Below are 17,266 nucleotides of genomic sequence, written 5' to 3' on the forward strand. Positions count from 1 at the left end.
CTGCCATTCCATATGTATCTCTCTCCCCATGACGCTCCCCATGTCTCACCCCTGCCATTCCATATGTATCTCTCTCCCCATGACGCTCCCCATGTGTCTCACTCCTGCCATTCCATATGTATCTCTCTCCCCATGACGCTCCCCATGTGTCTCACCCCAGCCATTCCATATGTTTCTCTCTCCCCATGACGCTCCCCATGTGTCTCACCCCTGCCATTCCATATGTATCTCTCTCCCCATGACGCTCCCCATGTGTCTCACTCCTGCCATTCCATATGTATCTCTCTCCCCATGTGTCTCACCCCTGCCATTCCATATGTTTCTCTCTCCCCATCACGCTCCCGATGTGTCTCACTCCTGCCATTCCATATGTATCTCTCTCCCCATGACGCTCCCCATGTGTCTCACCCCTGCCATTCCATATGTATCTCTCTCCCCATGACGCTCCCCATGTGTCTCACCCCTGCCATTCTATATGTATCTCTCTCCCCATCACGCTCCCCATGTGTCTCACCCCTGCCATTCCATATGTATCTCTCTCCCCATCACGCTCCCGATGTGTCTCACCCCTGCCATTCCATATGTTTCTCTCTCCCCATCACGCTCCCCATGTGTCTCACCCCTGCCATTCCATATGTATCTCTCTCCCCATGACGCTCCCCATGTGTCTCACCCCTGCCATTCTATATGTATCTCTCTCCCCATCACGCTCCCCATGTGTCTCACCCCTGCCATTCCATATGTATCTCTCTCCCCATCACGCTCCCGATGTGTCTCACCCCTGCCATTCCATATGTTTCTCTCTCCCCATCACGCTCCCCATGTGTCTCACCCCTGCCATTCCATATGTTTCTCTCTCCCCATGACGCTCCCCATGTGTCTCACCCCTGCCATTCCATATGTTTCTCTCTCCCCATCACGCTCCCCATGTGTCTCACCCCTGCCATTCCATATGTATCTCTCTCCCCATGACGCTCCCCATGTGTCTCACCCCTGCCATTCCATATGTATCTCTCTCCCCATGACGCTCCCCATGTGTCTCACCCCTGCCATTCCATGTTATTCTCTCCCCATCACGCTCCCGATGTGTCTCACCCCTGCCATTCCATATGTATCTCTCTCCCCATGACGCTCCCCATGTGTCTCACCCCTGCTCTCTCTCTCTCTATATATATATACAATAAATCAAAAATAAAATGTTACATATAAAGCTTATAAAGTTTATTAACATATTACAACAGTAACTTGGTGAAAAATGTGGCTCAGTAACCAAAAGGTAAAAAAAAAAAAAAAAAAAAAAAAGGGAAGGCATAAAGTGCTTATGAAACGGAAGTCTATTGGTTTCTGTCCAAGAACACTACAGCTGCTGATAGTAGTTGTCCATCTCGCTGTACGGCTGTGTGGGCGTAGAAGGTCCTTGCAAATAGTCATCAAAAGAAGGGGGTGGAGGTGGTGTACGGAACCGCAAATGAGGTGGGGCCGGTCTGCGGACAGGAGTGCTGTGAATGGGATCCTGCTGGGGCCCCCAATAAAGCTGGCCACTGGGCTGACGGTCGCCGATGGTCATCATTGAAGTGTCACTCAGTTTGCCAGCGGCTGCCACGTTCAACACCTCAAGTATCAATCTCTCCGCGTTGCTTCGCTGGGTCTGGTCCAGACTGTTTAACCGTTCCCCTACGAAGGTTGGAAATCCAGAGAGCCGGGTTGTGGCTTGCTGGTTCATTATCTTGTTGGCCAGTGCCAGGAGATCCACCGGTTGGCACGCAGTTGCCTTTCTTTTGCGACATGGCTGCTTTTGACCTGTCTGCTCCTCAACACACGGGCTTGCGGAGGAATGAGGGGTATCGCTATCGGTCCCTTCCAGTGTATCGAGCTGTTCAGGAGGCACCTGCGAGTACAGGAAAAAAAAAAAAGTCAATAACATACAAACAACTCAGCCCTAGAGAGCCCCCACCTCCCCAACACCTCTATGCCCTATATGCTCTATATGTGGGAAGCAATGAGGAACAGTTATTATCTAGGTAGCAAACCACAGGGGTTATTACAGAGCTTAACTACTTTTGCCGGCTATACTGCACGATTGTGCGGAAGAAAAAAAAATTTACATTATAGTAGACTTTTGCAATAAGACAGCATTGTAAGGTTGGGAAGGACTGTTTGGACATAGTTATCTGAACAGGAAGTGGCAACTGTTATTATCTGGTGGATTAAACATGAAAAACGTGAATTATTATAATTGGAAACCGTGCAGTCTCACATACATATAAGACACGGCATCCTACAAGCAGGGAAGCTACGGGGTACTTACATGCTCGTCAGGAGACTCTTCAGCTGATGGCGCACAAAGACTTGTCACAGTCTGGGCCGGGCGAGGGATTTCCTGGTCCCGTGTGAACGCCAGCAGGTCAAAATACCACAACTTGGGCACATACACGTCGTCGGCTCCGGCCCCAGACTTCTTGGACTTTTTGACCTTGTTCAGCTCTTTTTTGTAGACTGTGCGGAGAGCCTGTATCTTTTTACGCACAATGGTTTCATCCACAGATTCTGTGGGATGATGCTCTTTGTGGAGGGCCACCAGCTTCTCGTATGCAGCTCTCTTCATGTTGCGGTTGCTGTAATCCGCAGACTTTATTTTCCACAAGAAGGGCAGGGAGCGGTACATATCAATGAGTGCCCGCACAAATTCGTTGTCATTGGCAGACATCTGAAAGAAAGAAATAGTTAAGTTACCGTATTTTTCGGACTATAAGACGCACCGGGCTATAAGGCGCACCCAGGTTTTAGAGGTGGAAAATAGGGGAAAAAAAATATTTGAAGCTAAAAAATGTGGTAAAATATTTAATAACATAAATGACATACTATTATATGTGGTGTTATTATATATAATAGTATGTTATTATGTTGGAAGCTGCGGGACAAGTGTGGTGTCTGTACAGTACTATATGAAGATGCTGGAGGGTGAGTATAAGAATGGGGGCACAGGGCTTATATTTAAAGCACCACTCCAGCACTGCAAAATAACATTGGAGTGCTGCTTTAAAATCCCATGGGAGAACTATAACTCCCAGCATGTCCTGCAGATCCTATGACATGCTGGGAGTTATAGTTCACCAAAGGAGTGGCAGAGTGCTTTATTGTGTTTTGTAAAGACTAACCTCTTAAATGTGGCAGCCAGCCACACTATGGTGAGGTTAAAGCTGGAGCATCCCATTACTGTACACAGAGCAGTCCCTCTTTCATTTCCATAGCACAGGTTATGAGGAAGCTGCAGTGGAGACTGGAAAGCCTGAAGGACCTGTGATGATGTCAAGAAGAGGGAGGGCTCTGAGCTGCCATGTGATGCTCCAGCCCGCCCACTCCTGACATCATCACAGGTCCTCCTGCACAGAACTCAGCGTCCAGCCCAGGCATGGCAGGCAGGTATGTAGCCATCTCCTCTCTCCCTTGGCCCCTGCTGCTGCCTCCTCTCCCCCGGACACACAGACCTGCCCAGCTGCTGCAGGAATCAGCGCTGGAGAAGCCATGTGTGTCCCTGCTTAAGCATTTGCTGCTCCCAGCTCACCGCTCAGCTGATAGGTGGGCGGGGAGCCGCTAATGAATATTCACTGCACTTAATCGTCGGGAGCACATGGTTTCTCCAGCACTGATTCTGGGCAGCAGGGACATCCTGAAGTGGGATAACAGTGCGATCCCACTCACTGCTGCCCCCCTCCCCACATGCTACATCCGTACCATAAGACGCACCCACACTTTCCTCCCAAATTTGGAGGAAAAAAAGTGCGTCTTATGGTCGGAAAAATACGGTACATTAAGAAATTGAACGCTCAAAATGGCTGCCAACAAGCGCAACAGCGTAATTGTTTAAAAACTTGCAAGCTCAAACGGATCTCTGCAGAGATCTCGTATACATCACTCTACAATACACATAAATTAGCATTGCTGCATGGCAGATGAAACAAACAGCACAAAGATATAACTTACTGTTAATGCAACAAGAACAAGATACACGGCACTCTATAGATTTGTGAGTAGAGGTGCTCAAGTAGGGTTTCCAGTCCCTTAAATCAACTGTATCAAAAAACTTGGCACTCAATAATGCTTGTAGAAAATAAAGTCATTTATTTTGCATCAGGACAAACAGATCAGCAGTAGCTCATATCTTGCTAAACGTTTTCGGTCCTTTGTGGACCTTCCTCAGAGCAAGTTTATCTAATGTAATACAGAGATTATACAAAATAGAAAAAAAGAAAAATAAGGATCAAAATAACAATCTGTCAATGTCAAAACACATTACATAATTCAATATAAGACAAAAAACATAAATAACTGCAATATATGTCAAAATGCTGAAATAACAGTGACTGCAGCTGTTAGACTAGTTTCCAGAGAGACAAGCACAGAGCGTTTCCAGAGTGACAAAACACAAAACGTGACGTCCATTAAATAGAGAGTCATCAGTACCAACTTGAGATCCTAATTGAAAGGATATTGTGGAACGGAGAGGCGAACATATGTGCTCCTTATGGATCTAAGTGGGTGACGTAGATAAGCTGAGGTATCGTGATGCGTACTAGAGACGTGCCTAAAAGAACAATGCCATAATCGTGCTCTGGTGTATCGTGCCAACATCTCATGATCTGGAGAAGAGAACGTAGTGTCAAAAGCAGAGTAATAAAACACAGAGGCAATCTCATCAGTTCAAGAGAAGTAGGATTACAAGGAAATACGGTGACAATGGGATTGCTGCCCATGTTGTGTGTCCTGTGATGCTAAATAGGCTGATGCAAGAGAATAATCACCTGGAGCGTAGGATCTGGACATTTAATCAGATGCATGAGTATGCTGACACTATATGTAGAGGCAAATTTCAGAGGCTGCAATGTTCAAAAAGAGATTCAATAAGAATTAGGGTATGTTCACACGTTCCTGATTTCCATCCTTTTTTTTTCAGGACTGAAACCGCAGCTCTTGGCAGAAAACGCAGGTCCTTTTTTTGGTCCTTTTTTTGTGCGTTTTTTTATCCTTTTTTTTATGCAGTTTTCTATGCAGAGTCTGTGTGTTTTCTAGGAAGTTTTTTTTAGGGTTAAAATGGCTGAAAATACCCTAACCCTACCCCTAACCCTAACCCTACCCCTAACCCTAACCCTATTCTAACCTTAGTGGAAAAAAAAAAAAAATTCTTAATTTTTTTATTGTCCCTACCTATGGGGGTGACAAAGGGGGGGGGGGTGTCATTTACTATTTTTTTATTTTGATCACTGAGATATAACCTATCTCAGTGATCAAAATGCACTTTGGAACGAATCTGCCGGCTAGCAGATTCGGCGGGCGCACTGCGCATGCGCCCGCCATTTTGCAAGATGGCGGCGCCCAGGGAGAAGACGGCCGGACGGACACCGGGAGGCCGGGTAAGTATAAGGGGGGGAGATTAGGGTACGGGGAGGGGGGGGGCATCGGAGCACGGGGTGGGGGCATCGGAGCACGGGGGGGGGGCATCGGAGCATGGGGGGGTGGGATCGGGGCAGCCACACTCCGCCCACGCACTTCCGCCCGCTTCCCCGCACTTCCTGCTGCAGCGGTTCGGCACCACAAACCGCAATAAAACCCGCAGATATATTTTTGATCTGCGGGTTTTACTGCGGGTTTGACCTCACAATGGAGGTCTATGGGTGCAGAACCGCTGCGGCTCCGAAAAAAGAAGTGACATGGTACTTCTTTTTTACCGCGGCCATTCAGCGCGGCTTTTTTTCCCCGATTCCCGCATCATGTGCACAGTGGTTCCTGTTTTCCATAGGGCACATTGTACTGTACCCTGCATGGAAAACAGCTGCGGAACCGCAGCGGCAAAAACGCTGCGGTTCCGCAGAAAAAAACGCACTGTGTGAACATGGCCTAACCCAGGATATAAGGGAAATCTACCACATGGTAAGTGTAGGATAATGATGGACAAGCTTACCACTAATGGAGACCGTGACTGAGCAGATTAAGCTGCTTGGGCATACGATGTGCCCACACTGTGCACTAAAATGGTGAAACAATGATGGGTCAGTGTAACGCACTCACATAATGGAGGGGCGTTTAGAGGGGGGAACGCCACGTGTGTGTGCTTACCGTTCTGTTGCCTGGAGCGCTGGTGGCGTGCTGAGACGCTGAGGGAGTCACGCTGCAAGTGTGGCCAGAACTTCCGGGTATTTAGCCAGGAGCGGGCGTATCACATGCAGCTGCACGTCAGAGCAGTCATGTGACCACAGTGGGTGTGTGCAGGCACAGGGTATTGTGAGCCTGTATAAAGATACAGGCGCTGCTGGCTCCATGGAGCAGAGGGGAATGAGTGTGTAGACACAGGAACTGATGTATGTGAGGGAATGGTAGCTCCTGGATTAAAAAGGAAGAGGGATGTAATACTAATGGTAACGAGGTTCCCAGGATGGGTGTAGTGTCATGTGCGGAAATAAACGTGGGCTATTGTGGCATACACAGAAGCGGCTAGGAGAGAACATACTGAAGAAATAAAGCAATAGGTAATCTGCTATAGTATGATATACTATACCGTGGATAGCACGGGGTGCCCAAAAAGAGTGACTAAGTGCAGGACTAGCGGTTCTATGAGGAAAAAAAGAACATAGATTAATGAAAGCACATGGATAATACTATAGACTGCAACAAAGCATGAATTACAGTGCGAGGGTTCAATTACAATGAATTGAATGCAACATGATGGAATCACATATAAAATGATGGTATCATATAGTTGTCCATAGATCACAGAAAACTGGAGGTGTCGTAATCTCTATTTAGTCCCCTAGGTTCCAGAGTCTGAAGGGTAAAAATCCAATACGCCTCACGTTTCTTTAACAGTTTAACCCTGTTCTGTCCCCTTCTGTTAATGTCCACTTGTTCTAGAACTTGGAACCTCAGTTGGGCCAGATTATGCCCTGCATTGTGAAAGTGATACGGAAGGGGGAGATGGTTCTTCTTACACCTTATGTTAGATTTATGTTGTGATATCCTATCACGTATGGCTTGCGTGGTCTCTCCCACATATGCAAGGCCGCAAGGGCACTTGATCATGTAGACCACATACATGGAATCACAGGTGAAGAAGCCTTTCGCCGGGTAACCCTGGCCTGTGTGGGGGTGAAAAAAATGATCACCCTTCTGGATATTGTTGCATTGGAGGCATTTGAGACAGGGAAAAGTACCCTGTCTCTGTGACTGGAAAAACAACTGTTTTGGAATCCTGATATTGGACCCAATATCAGCCCTTACCAGTTTGTCCCTAATGTTGGTGGGTCGGCGGTAGCAGGGGAGAAACGGTTGTTGGAACTCAGGGATGTTAGGATAACTCTTACTGAGAATGTTCCAATGTTTATGTAGTGAAGCCTGGACCCGCTTGGAGTAAGGGTGGAAGGTATTAACAAAGGGTATGCGCGAAGTGGAGACCCTGTTTCTGGGGGTAGCATGTCTTGCAGAGGTCAGGAGTTGTGATGGATAGCCCCTGGTGGAAAATTTCTCTTCCATTTCATCAAGTCTTAGTGTCTTAGTGTCTTCCTGGGTTACAATCCTTTTGACTCTCTGGAACTGTGAAATATGAATGGACTTCTTAATGGCTGGGGGGTGGAAACTAGTATATTCTAGTAAGCTGTTCCTATCTGTGGTTTTGGTGAACAGATCTATAGAAAGGGTACCTTCTGCGTTCTTTTGTAACATGGTATCAAGGAAACTAATCATTTCCGTACTGTACTGCAGGGTAAATTTGAGTTTGGGCCAAATACTATTGATGTGAGAGTCAAAAAGTAAAAGTGTTTCTATTGGCCCGTCCCAGATACAAAAGATATCATCTATGAATCTCCGCCACAATCTGGAGTGTTGCATGAATAATGGATGATTATAAACAAAATCCTCCTCAAATGACGCCATGTAGGCCACCGCATACGGGGGCGCTACATTAGACCCCATCGCGGTCCCCTGTCGCTGAATGTAAAACGTGTCCTGGAACATAAAATAGTTTTCCCTGAGGACTAGGTCCAGCAGGTCGGAACAAAATCGTCTAATCCTAGGGTCAGTGTTGGCATCCGCCAACAGTCGATCAGTGGCCCTCATCCCTTTGGTATGTGTAATGGATGTGTACAAACTGCTCACATCCCAGGTGGTGAGAATAGCCGTTGGGGGAAGTGGGCCCTGTCTTTTAATAAGATTGATGAAGTCACTAGTGTCCAGGAGAAACGATTTTGTTTGCTTAGTTAGGGGTGTTAAGATTTTCTCAAGTGTCATAGCTAAAGGGGACAGGATGGAGTCGGTAGATGATACTATCGGTCGGCCTGGTGGTTTGTGTAATCTTTTATGTATTTTGGGTAATATATAAAAGATAGGAATGATAGGATCGGTCTTGATGAGGTAATTCCTAAGTTTCTTATCTATGGTGCCTTCTTGTAGGTGGCGGTCAACTACAGATAGAATTTTGTTGGCTATGGTGTTTGTAGGATTATATGAAATGGCCTCATATATCCTGGTGTCCCCGAGTTGTCTTTGAACCTCCGCCATGTAATCAGTTTTGTCCATAACGACAATTGCCCCACCCTTATCAGCTGGTTTAATGATAAGGGATTTGTCAGTGGATAATTGTTCTAGTGCTATCTTTTCATCACGGGTTATATTTGTGTGGTGATGGAATTTACCCTGATTGACCTCACGGTTAAGGGTGTCCATGTCCCTATCAACCATAAGGGTGGGGCAATTGTCGTTATGGACAAAACTGATTACATGGCGGAGGTTCAAAGACAACTCGGGGACACCAGGATATATGAGGCCATTTCATATAATCCTACAAACACCATAGCCAACAAAATTCTATCTGTAGTTGACCGCCACCTACAAGAAGGCACCATAGATAAGAAACTTAGGAATTACCTCATCAAGACCGATCCTATCATTCCTATCTTTTATATATTACCCAAAATACATAAAAGATTACACAAACCACCAGGCCGACCGATAGTATCATCTACCGACTCCATCCTGTCCCCTTTAGCTATGACACTTGAGAAAATCTTAACACCCCTAACTAAGCAAACAAAATTGTTTCTCCTGGACACTAGTGACTTCATCAATCTTATTAAAAGACAGGGTTCACTTCCCCCAACGGCTATTCTCACCATCTGGGATGTGAGCAGTTTGTACACATCCATTACACATACCAAAGGGATGAGGGCCACTGATCGACTGTTGGCGGATGCCAACACTGACCCTAGGATTAGACGATTTTGTTCCGACCTGCTGGACCTAGTCCTCAGGGAAAACTATTTTATGTTCCAGGACACGTTTTACATTCAGCGACAGGGGACCGCGATGGGGTCTAATGTAGCGCCCCCGTATGCGGTGGCCTACATGGCGTCATTTGAGGAGGATTTTGTTTATAATCATCCATTATTAATGCAACACTCCAGATTGTGGCGGAGATTCATAGATGATATCTTTTGTATCTGGGACGGGCCAATAGAAACACTTTTACTTTTTGACTCTCACATCAATAGTATTTGGCCCGAACTCAAATTTACCCTGCAGTACAGTACGGAAATGATTAGTTTCCTTGATACCATGTTACAAAAGAACGCAGAAGGTACCCTTTCTATAGATCTGTTCACCAAAACCACAGATAGGAACAGCTTACTAGAATATACTAGTTTCCACCCCCCAGCCATTAAGAAGTCCATTCCTATTTCACAGTTCCAGAGAGTCAAAAGGATTGTAACCCAGGAAGACACTAAGACTTGATGAAATGGAAGAGAAATTTTCCACCAGGGGCTATCCATCACAACTCCTGACCTCTGCAAGACATGCTACCCCCAGAAACAGGGTCTCCACTTCGCGCATACCCTTTGTTAATACCTTCCACCCTTACTCCAAGCGGGTCCAGGCTTCACTACATAAACATTGGAACATTCTCAGTAAGAGTTATCCTAACATCCCTGAGTTCCAACAACCGTTTCTCCCCTGCTACCGCCGACCCACCAACATTAGGGACAAACTGGTAAGGGCTGATATTGGGTCCAATATCAGGATTCCAAAACAGTTGTTTTTCCAGTCACAGAGACAGGGTACTTTTCCCTGTCTCAAATGCCTCCAATGCAACAATATCCAGAAGGGTGATCATTTTTTTCACCCCCACACAGGCCAGGGTTACCCGGCGAAAGGCTTCTTCACCTGTGATTCCATGTATGTGGTCTACATGATCAAGTGCCCTTGCGGCCTTGCATATGTGGGAGAGACCACGCAAGCCATACGTGATAGGATATCACAACATAAATCTAACATAAGGTGTAAGAAGAACCATCTCCCCCTTCCGTATCACTTTCACAATGCAGGGCATAATCTGGCCCAACTGAGGTTCCAAGTTCTAGAACAAGTGGACATTAACAGAAGGGGACAGAACAGGGTTAAACTGTTAAAGAAACGTGAGGCGTATTGGATTTTTACCCTTCAGACTCTGGAACCTAGGGGACTAAATAGAGATTACGACACCTCCAGTTTTCTGTGATCTATGGACAACTATATGATACCATCATTTTATATGTGATTCCATCATGTTGCATTCAATTCATTGTAATTGAACCCTCGCACTGTAATTCATGCTTTGTTGCAGTCTATAGTATTATCCATGTGCTTTCATTAATCTATGTTCTCTTTTTCCTCATAGAACCGCTAGTCCTGCACTTAGTCACTCTTTTTGGGCACCCCGTGCTATCCACGGTATAGTATATCATACTATAGCAGATTACCTATTGCTTTATTTCTTCAGTATGTTCTCTCCTAGCCGCTTCTGTGTATGCCACAATAGCCCACGTTTATTTCCGCACATGACACTACACCCATCCTGGGAACCTCGTTACCATTAGAATTACATCCCTCTTCCTTTTTAATCCAGGAGCTACCATTCCCTCACATACATCAGTTCCTGTGTCTACACACTCATTCCCCTCTGCTACATGGAGCCAGCAGCGCCTGTATCTTTATACAGGCTCACAATACCCTGTGCCTGCACACACCCACTGTGGTCACATGACTGCCCTGACGTGCAGCTGCATGTGATACGCCCGCTCCTGGCTAAATACCCGGAAGTTCTGGCCACACTTGCAGCGTGACTCCCTCAGCGTCTCAGCACGCCACCAGCGCTCCAGGCAACAGAACGGTAAACACACACACGTGGCGTTCCCCCCTCTAAACGCCCCTCCATTATGTGAGTGCGTTACACTGACCCATCATTGTTTCACCATTTTAGTGCACAGTGTGGGCACATCGTATACCCAAGCAGCTTACTCTGCTCACAGTCACATTCTCCATTAGTGGTAAGCTTGTCCATCATTATCCTACACTTACCATGTGGTAGATTTCCCTTATATCCTGGGTTATTCTTATTGAATCTCTTTTTGGACATTGCAGCCTCTGAAATTTGCCTCTACATATAGTGTCAGCATACTCATGCATCTGATTAAATGTCCAGATCCTACGCTCCAGGTGATTATTCTCTTGTATCAGCCTATTTAGCATCACAGGACACACAACATGGGCAGCAATCCCATTGTCACCGTATTTCCTTGTAATCCTACTTCTCTTGAACTGATGAGATTGCCTCTGTGTTTTATTACTCTGCTTTTGACACTACGTTCTCTTCTCCAGATCATGAGATGTTGGCACGATACACCAGAGCACGATTATGGCATTGTTCTTTTAGGCACGTCTCTAGTACGCATCACGATACCTCAGCTTATCTACGTCACCCACTTAGATCCATAAGGAGCACATATGTTCGCCTCTCCGTTCCACAATATCCTTTCAATTAGGATCTCAAGTTGGTACTGATGACTCTCTATTTAATGGACGTCACGTTTTGTGTTTTGTCACTCTGGAAACGCTCTGTGCTTGTCTCTCTGGAAACTAGTCTAACAGCTGCAGTCACTGTTATTTCAGCATTTTGACATATATTGCAGTTATTTATGTTTTTTGTCTTATATTGAATTATGTAATGTGTTTTGACATTGACAGATTGTTATTTTGATCCTTATTTTTCTTTTTTTCTATTTTGTATAATCTCTGTATTACATTAGATAAACTTGCTCTGAAGAAGGTCCACAAAGGACCGAAAACGTTTAGCAAGATACGAGCTACTGCTGATCTGTTTGTCCTGATGCAAAATAAATGACTTTATTTTCTACAAGCAATATTGAGTGCCAAGTTTTTTGATACAGTTACTGTTAATGCAGTTATGGGATTCAGAACGAAGACGTTGCAGAGTTCTGGATTGCACTGTTGAGAGACACAGAACGAAGACGTTGCAGAGTTCTGGATTGCACTGTTTAGGGACACAGAACGAAGACATTGCAGAGTTCTGGATTGCACTGTTGAGAGACACAGAACGAAGACGTTGCAGAGTTCTGGTTTGCAAAATAGGACGCACAGGTAGCGGAGGACGCACAAGTGATTCCAAAGGCAAGACTGTATAGAGTCGCGGTTTATATTTCGGAACGCAGCTATAGATGATCCCACTATGGCCAATCAGCGTTCACAGGAAGACGGTGTCACAGCCAGTCATTCCAGGCCCTTTTTAATTAATGTAATGTATTGTTACAAAAGATGACGGCCTGGGAGGTGTCATATGTACATTAAGGGGATAGAGTCTTTTGTACTGAAAAGCGTCACCTTTCTTAATTAAATGTTTTGGAAAAGCCCCCTTTTTGTATGTCACAATAGCATCTCCTTAAAATGAAATCCTATTAAAAGGCGTCCCGTTTTATAATGTCAGTATTGTATGGCGTCTCCTTTTTTCTGTGATTTACGTTATAGCGTCCCCTTTTTAATTGAAATTGAAACGAAAAGACGTCACCTTTTGTGGCGTAATGTAAAAGGCGGGTCGATTTGTAATTTTGTCACCTCCCTTGCCATTGCGACTGAGGGTGTCTCTTTTTGTAATGTTAAACGCCTACCTGGCTAGAAGGAGACGCTGTGACGCCCCCCTTTGATCGTTGCTGGCGTCGTTGCTTTTAATGTCAAACATGACGATACAAGCCGACCTAACGACCAAATAAAGTTCTGGACCTCTAGCCCCGACCAACGATATCACAGCGGGATCCAGATCGCTGCTGCGTGTCAAACACAACGATATCGTTATTTAGGACGCTGCAACGTCACGGATCGCTATCGTTATCGTTACAAAGTTGGTTAGTGTGAAGGTACCTTAACACCATGATAATCAGTAAAATAGAAATATACACAAAAATGATACCCACATAGCATATCACCCCATCACAACCTCTCCCCCTCATAATAAGTGAGCACGCTATGAGGTCTACACTGACCTCTCACCTGCTCACTTTAGTCCACTTTGCTCCACTGTTTATAAAGGTCCTTCTCAAAAAATTAGCATATAGTGTTAAATTTCATTATTTACCATAATGTAATGATTACAATTAAACTTTCATATATTATAGATTCATTATCCACCAACTGAAATTTGTCAGGTCTTTTATTGTTTTAATACTGATGATTTTGGCATACAACTCCTGATAACCCAAAAAACCTGTCTCAATAAATTAGCATATTTCACCCATCCAATCAAATAAAAGTGTTTTTTAATAACAAACAAAAAAACCATCAAATAATAATGTTCAGTTATGCACTCAATACTTGGTCGGGAATCCTTTGGCAGAAATGACTGCTTCAATGCGGCGTGGCATGGAGGCAATCAGCCTGTGACACTGCTGAGATGTTATGGAGGCCCAGGATGCTTCAATAGCGGCCTTAAGCTCATCCAGAGTGTTGGGTCTTGCGTCTCTCAACTTTCTCTTCACAATATCCCACAGATTCTCTATGGGGTTCAGGTCAGGAGAGTTGGCAGGCCAATTGAGCACAGTAATACCATGGTCAGTAAACCATTTACCAGTGGTTTTGGCACTGTGAGCAGGTGCCAGGTCGTGCTGAAAAATGAAATCTTCATCTCCATAAAGCATTTCAGCCGATGGAAGCATGAAGTGCTCCAAAATCTCCTGATAGCTAGCTGCATTGACCCTGCCCTTGATGAAACACAGTGGACCAACACCAGCAGCTGACATGGCACCCCACACCATCACTGACTGTGGGTACTTGACACTGGACTTCAGGCATTTTGGCATTTCCTTCTCCCCAGTCTTCCTCCAGACTCTGGCACCTTGATTTCCGAATAACATGCAAAATTTGCTTTCATCAGAAAAAAGTACTTGGGACCACTTAGCAACAGTCCAGTGCTGCTTCTCTGTAGCCCAGGTCAGGCGCCTCTGCCGGTTTATGCTTCAAAAGTGGCTTTACCTGGGGAATGCGGCACCTGTAGCCCATTTCCTGCACACGCCTGTGCACGGTGGCTCTGGATGTTTCCACACCAGACTCAGTCCACTGCTTCCTCAGGTTCCCCAAGGTCTGGAATCGGTCCTTCTCCACAATCTTCCTCAGGGTCCGGTCTCCTCTTCTCGTTGTACAGCGTTTTCGGCCACATTGTTTCCTTCCAACAGACTTACCATTGAGGTGCCTTGATACAGCACTCTGGGAACAGCCTATTTGTTGAGAAATTTCTTTCTGGGTCTTACCCTCTTGCTTGAGGGTGTCAATGATGGCCTTCTTGACATCTGTCAGGTCGCTAGTCTTACCCATGATGGGGGTTTTGAGTAAGGGTACCGTCACACTATAACATTTCGATCGCTACGACGGTACGATTCGTGACGTTCCAGCGATATCGTTACGATATCGCTGTGTCTGACACGCAGCAGCGATCAGGGATCCTGCTGAGAATCGTACATCGTAGCAGATCGTTTAGAACTTTCTTTCATCGCTGGATCTCCCGCTGTCATCGCTAGATCGGTGTGTGTGACACCGATCTAGCGATCTAGCGATGCGATCCAGCGATGCGTTCGCTTGTAACCAGGGTAGACATCGGGTAACTAAGCGCAGGACCGCGCTTAGTTACCCGATGTTTACCCTGGTTACAAGCGTTAAACTAAAAAAAAAAAAACAGCACATACTTACATTCTGGTGTCCGTCAGGTCCCTTGCCGTCTCTGCTTCCAGCACTGTGACTGCCGGCCGTAAAGTGAAAGCAGAGCACAGCGGCTGTGCTTTCACTTTCACTTTACGGCCGGCAGTCACAGTGCGGGAAGCAGAGACTGCAAGGGACGTGACGGACACCAGATGTAAGTATGTGCTGTTTGTTTTTTTTTAGTTTTACACTTGTAACCAGGGTAAACATCGGGTAACTAAGCGCGGTCCTGCGCTTAGTTACCCGATGTTTACCCTGGTTACCCAGGGACCTCGGCATCGTTGGTCGCTGGAGAACTGTCTGTGTGACAGCTCCCCAGCGACCACACTACGATTTACCTACGATCATGGCCAGGTCATATCGCTGGTCGTGATCGTAGGTAAATCGTATAGTGTGACGGTACCCTAATGAACCAGGCAGGGAGTTTATAAAAGCCTCAGGTATCTTTTGCATGTGTTTAGAGTTAATTAGTTGATTCAGAAGATTAGGGTAATAGGTCGTTTAGAGAACCTTTTCTTGATATGCTAATTTATTGAGACAGGTTTTTTGGGTTATCAGGAGTTGTATGCCAAAATCATCAGTATTAAAACAATAAAAGACCTGACAAATTTCAGTTGGTGGATAATGAATCTATAATATATGAAAGTTTAATTGTAATCATTACATTATGGTAAATAATGAAATTTAACACTATATGCTAATTTTTTGAGAAGGACCTGTAGTTCCTTTTACAGTGGCAGGGGTTGCAATAATCATGAGCACTTGTCCATAAATTCCCGGGTCCGGCTTTATGGTCATACCAGGCTTTTCGACTGGACTGGGCCGTTCGCTGATGTTCATTAGCCAAGGTAGCTAGCTGGGTGAGACAGCCTCTGACCTCTAGAATGTAGGGAATGATGGGTGTTACGGTATCTGCGATATCTCCCTCCGATTGTTCTTTCAGAAGGAGAGGCCCACGGACCTTCTGCTCCCACAAAATGACTTTGCAACTCCCCAATGTCATTTCCATGGAGGATATCTGCAGGAAGTCCTCCCATAACGCCAATCCAACACAGTTTTTCTCCAAGACCAAAATCCAAACGTACCAAAGCTTGCTGTATATATTTGCAGACACCCTCCACCAGGACAATAGGAATTCCTGGGCCCTGGTGAATTGCTTCGGGTCGAACCACATGGGGGTCAGCGATAGTCAGGAATGCCCCCTTGTCTCTAAATCCCGACACTTTGTATCTATCAATTAAGACATCCTGCAGGTGGCAATGCCATTGCTGTGTATTTCTGATGGACAAAGGCCGGAGTCCATACACTCCAGGAGGGGTATCTATGGTACCGTGGTCAGTGGTCCACTCTGGTGGGGGTGGTGGTAGCTCTTTCTCAGGCGGGATGGAGTGCACAAGATGCACTGGATAAGGTGGGGCTGCGTGGTGCTCCCTCTGAATCCTTGAGGGACAGCCAGACTGCAAATGTCCAGGTTGCCCACACCCGTAACATTTTCTCTTTGTGATACCCCCAGGTCGTGGTCAAAACTGTTGGGGCCCAGGATTGTGAGCTGTGATTGTCATCGGCCTGCGGCTGGGTGGAGGGGCAGATATAATCGGAGGGGGATGGGGCGCAGGAGAAGGCCGTGGTTCATTGTCCAAAAGTCTCCTCCATTGCGGTCGGATAGTAAGGGCTTCATCAGCCAGGGCTGCAGCTCTATCCATGGTGCACGGCGTGCGTTCCCGGACCCATTCCCGTACCTCTTTGGGGCACTTGGCAAGAAATTGTTCTATAAGGAACGCCTGTATAACATCTTCAACAGTAAAGGCGTTTTCTGCTTCCAGCCATCTCCGACATGCCTGGGACATCTTATGTGCATACATACTAAAAGATCCCCCCGAAGTGCATGGGAGGTCTCGGAACTTGGCCCTATATGAGTCTGGGGTGATAGAATGGTAATCCAGGATAGTCTGCTTTACAATATTATAATCCCAATTCCGCTGTGAGTCAATGGTTCGGTAAGCCTCCGCCAGGCTACCGTTCAGGAGTCCTACTAACAAACGCATCCAGCCAGAGTGGGGCACCTCCATCACAGCACACTGCTGCTCAAAGTCCTTGAAGAACCCCTCCACATCTCCGGAAGCCTCATTGAATGGCTTAAACTCTGTCCGGGTGATCCGTACAGGCTCCCGGATCGTTGGGTTTACACTCCACGTTGCGTTACTTC

At 46.0% G+C, this 17,266-nt stretch overlaps 1 protein-coding gene and 1 long non-coding RNA gene across 3 annotated transcripts; one reads left to right on the forward strand and one right to left on the reverse strand.

Annotated features, from left to right (window-relative positions):
- Positions 1-1,206: 1,206 nt before the first annotated feature.
- LOC138662838 (uncharacterized) lies at positions 1,207-6,210 on the reverse strand. 2 transcript variants are annotated; one of them, XM_069748813.1, is made up of 6 exons: positions 6,115-6,210; positions 5,960-6,024; positions 4,803-4,877; positions 3,985-4,640; positions 2,309-2,707; positions 1,207-1,888 (listed from the first exon to the last, which is right to left on the reverse strand). In XM_069748813.1, exons 5-6 carry the CDS (start codon positions 2,705-2,707, stop codon positions 1,358-1,360), a joined length of 930 nt encoding a protein of 309 aa, XP_069604914.1. In that variant the 5' UTR covers positions 3,985-4,640; positions 4,803-4,877; positions 5,960-6,024; positions 6,115-6,210; the 3' UTR covers positions 1,207-1,357. The 2 variants fall into 2 exon arrangements, with proteins under 2 accessions (XP_069604914.1, XP_069604915.1); XM_069748814.1 differs by lacking the exon at positions 4,803-4,877.
- Positions 6,211-11,082: 4,872 nt separating this feature from the next.
- On the forward strand, positions 11,083-12,221 carry LOC138662839 (uncharacterized). The gene is made up of 4 exons (XR_011318079.1): positions 11,083-11,191; positions 11,282-11,348; positions 11,443-11,517; positions 11,680-12,221. It is a non-coding gene; the product is annotated as an uncharacterized lncRNA (long non-coding RNA).
- Positions 12,222-17,266: the final 5,045 nt, after the last annotated feature.

This window comes from Ranitomeya imitator, chromosome 2, assembly GCF_032444005.1.
Source record: "Ranitomeya imitator isolate aRanImi1 chromosome 2, aRanImi1.pri, whole genome shotgun sequence".
NCBI classification, from domain to species: Eukaryota; Metazoa; Chordata; class Amphibia; order Anura; family Dendrobatidae; genus Ranitomeya; species Ranitomeya imitator.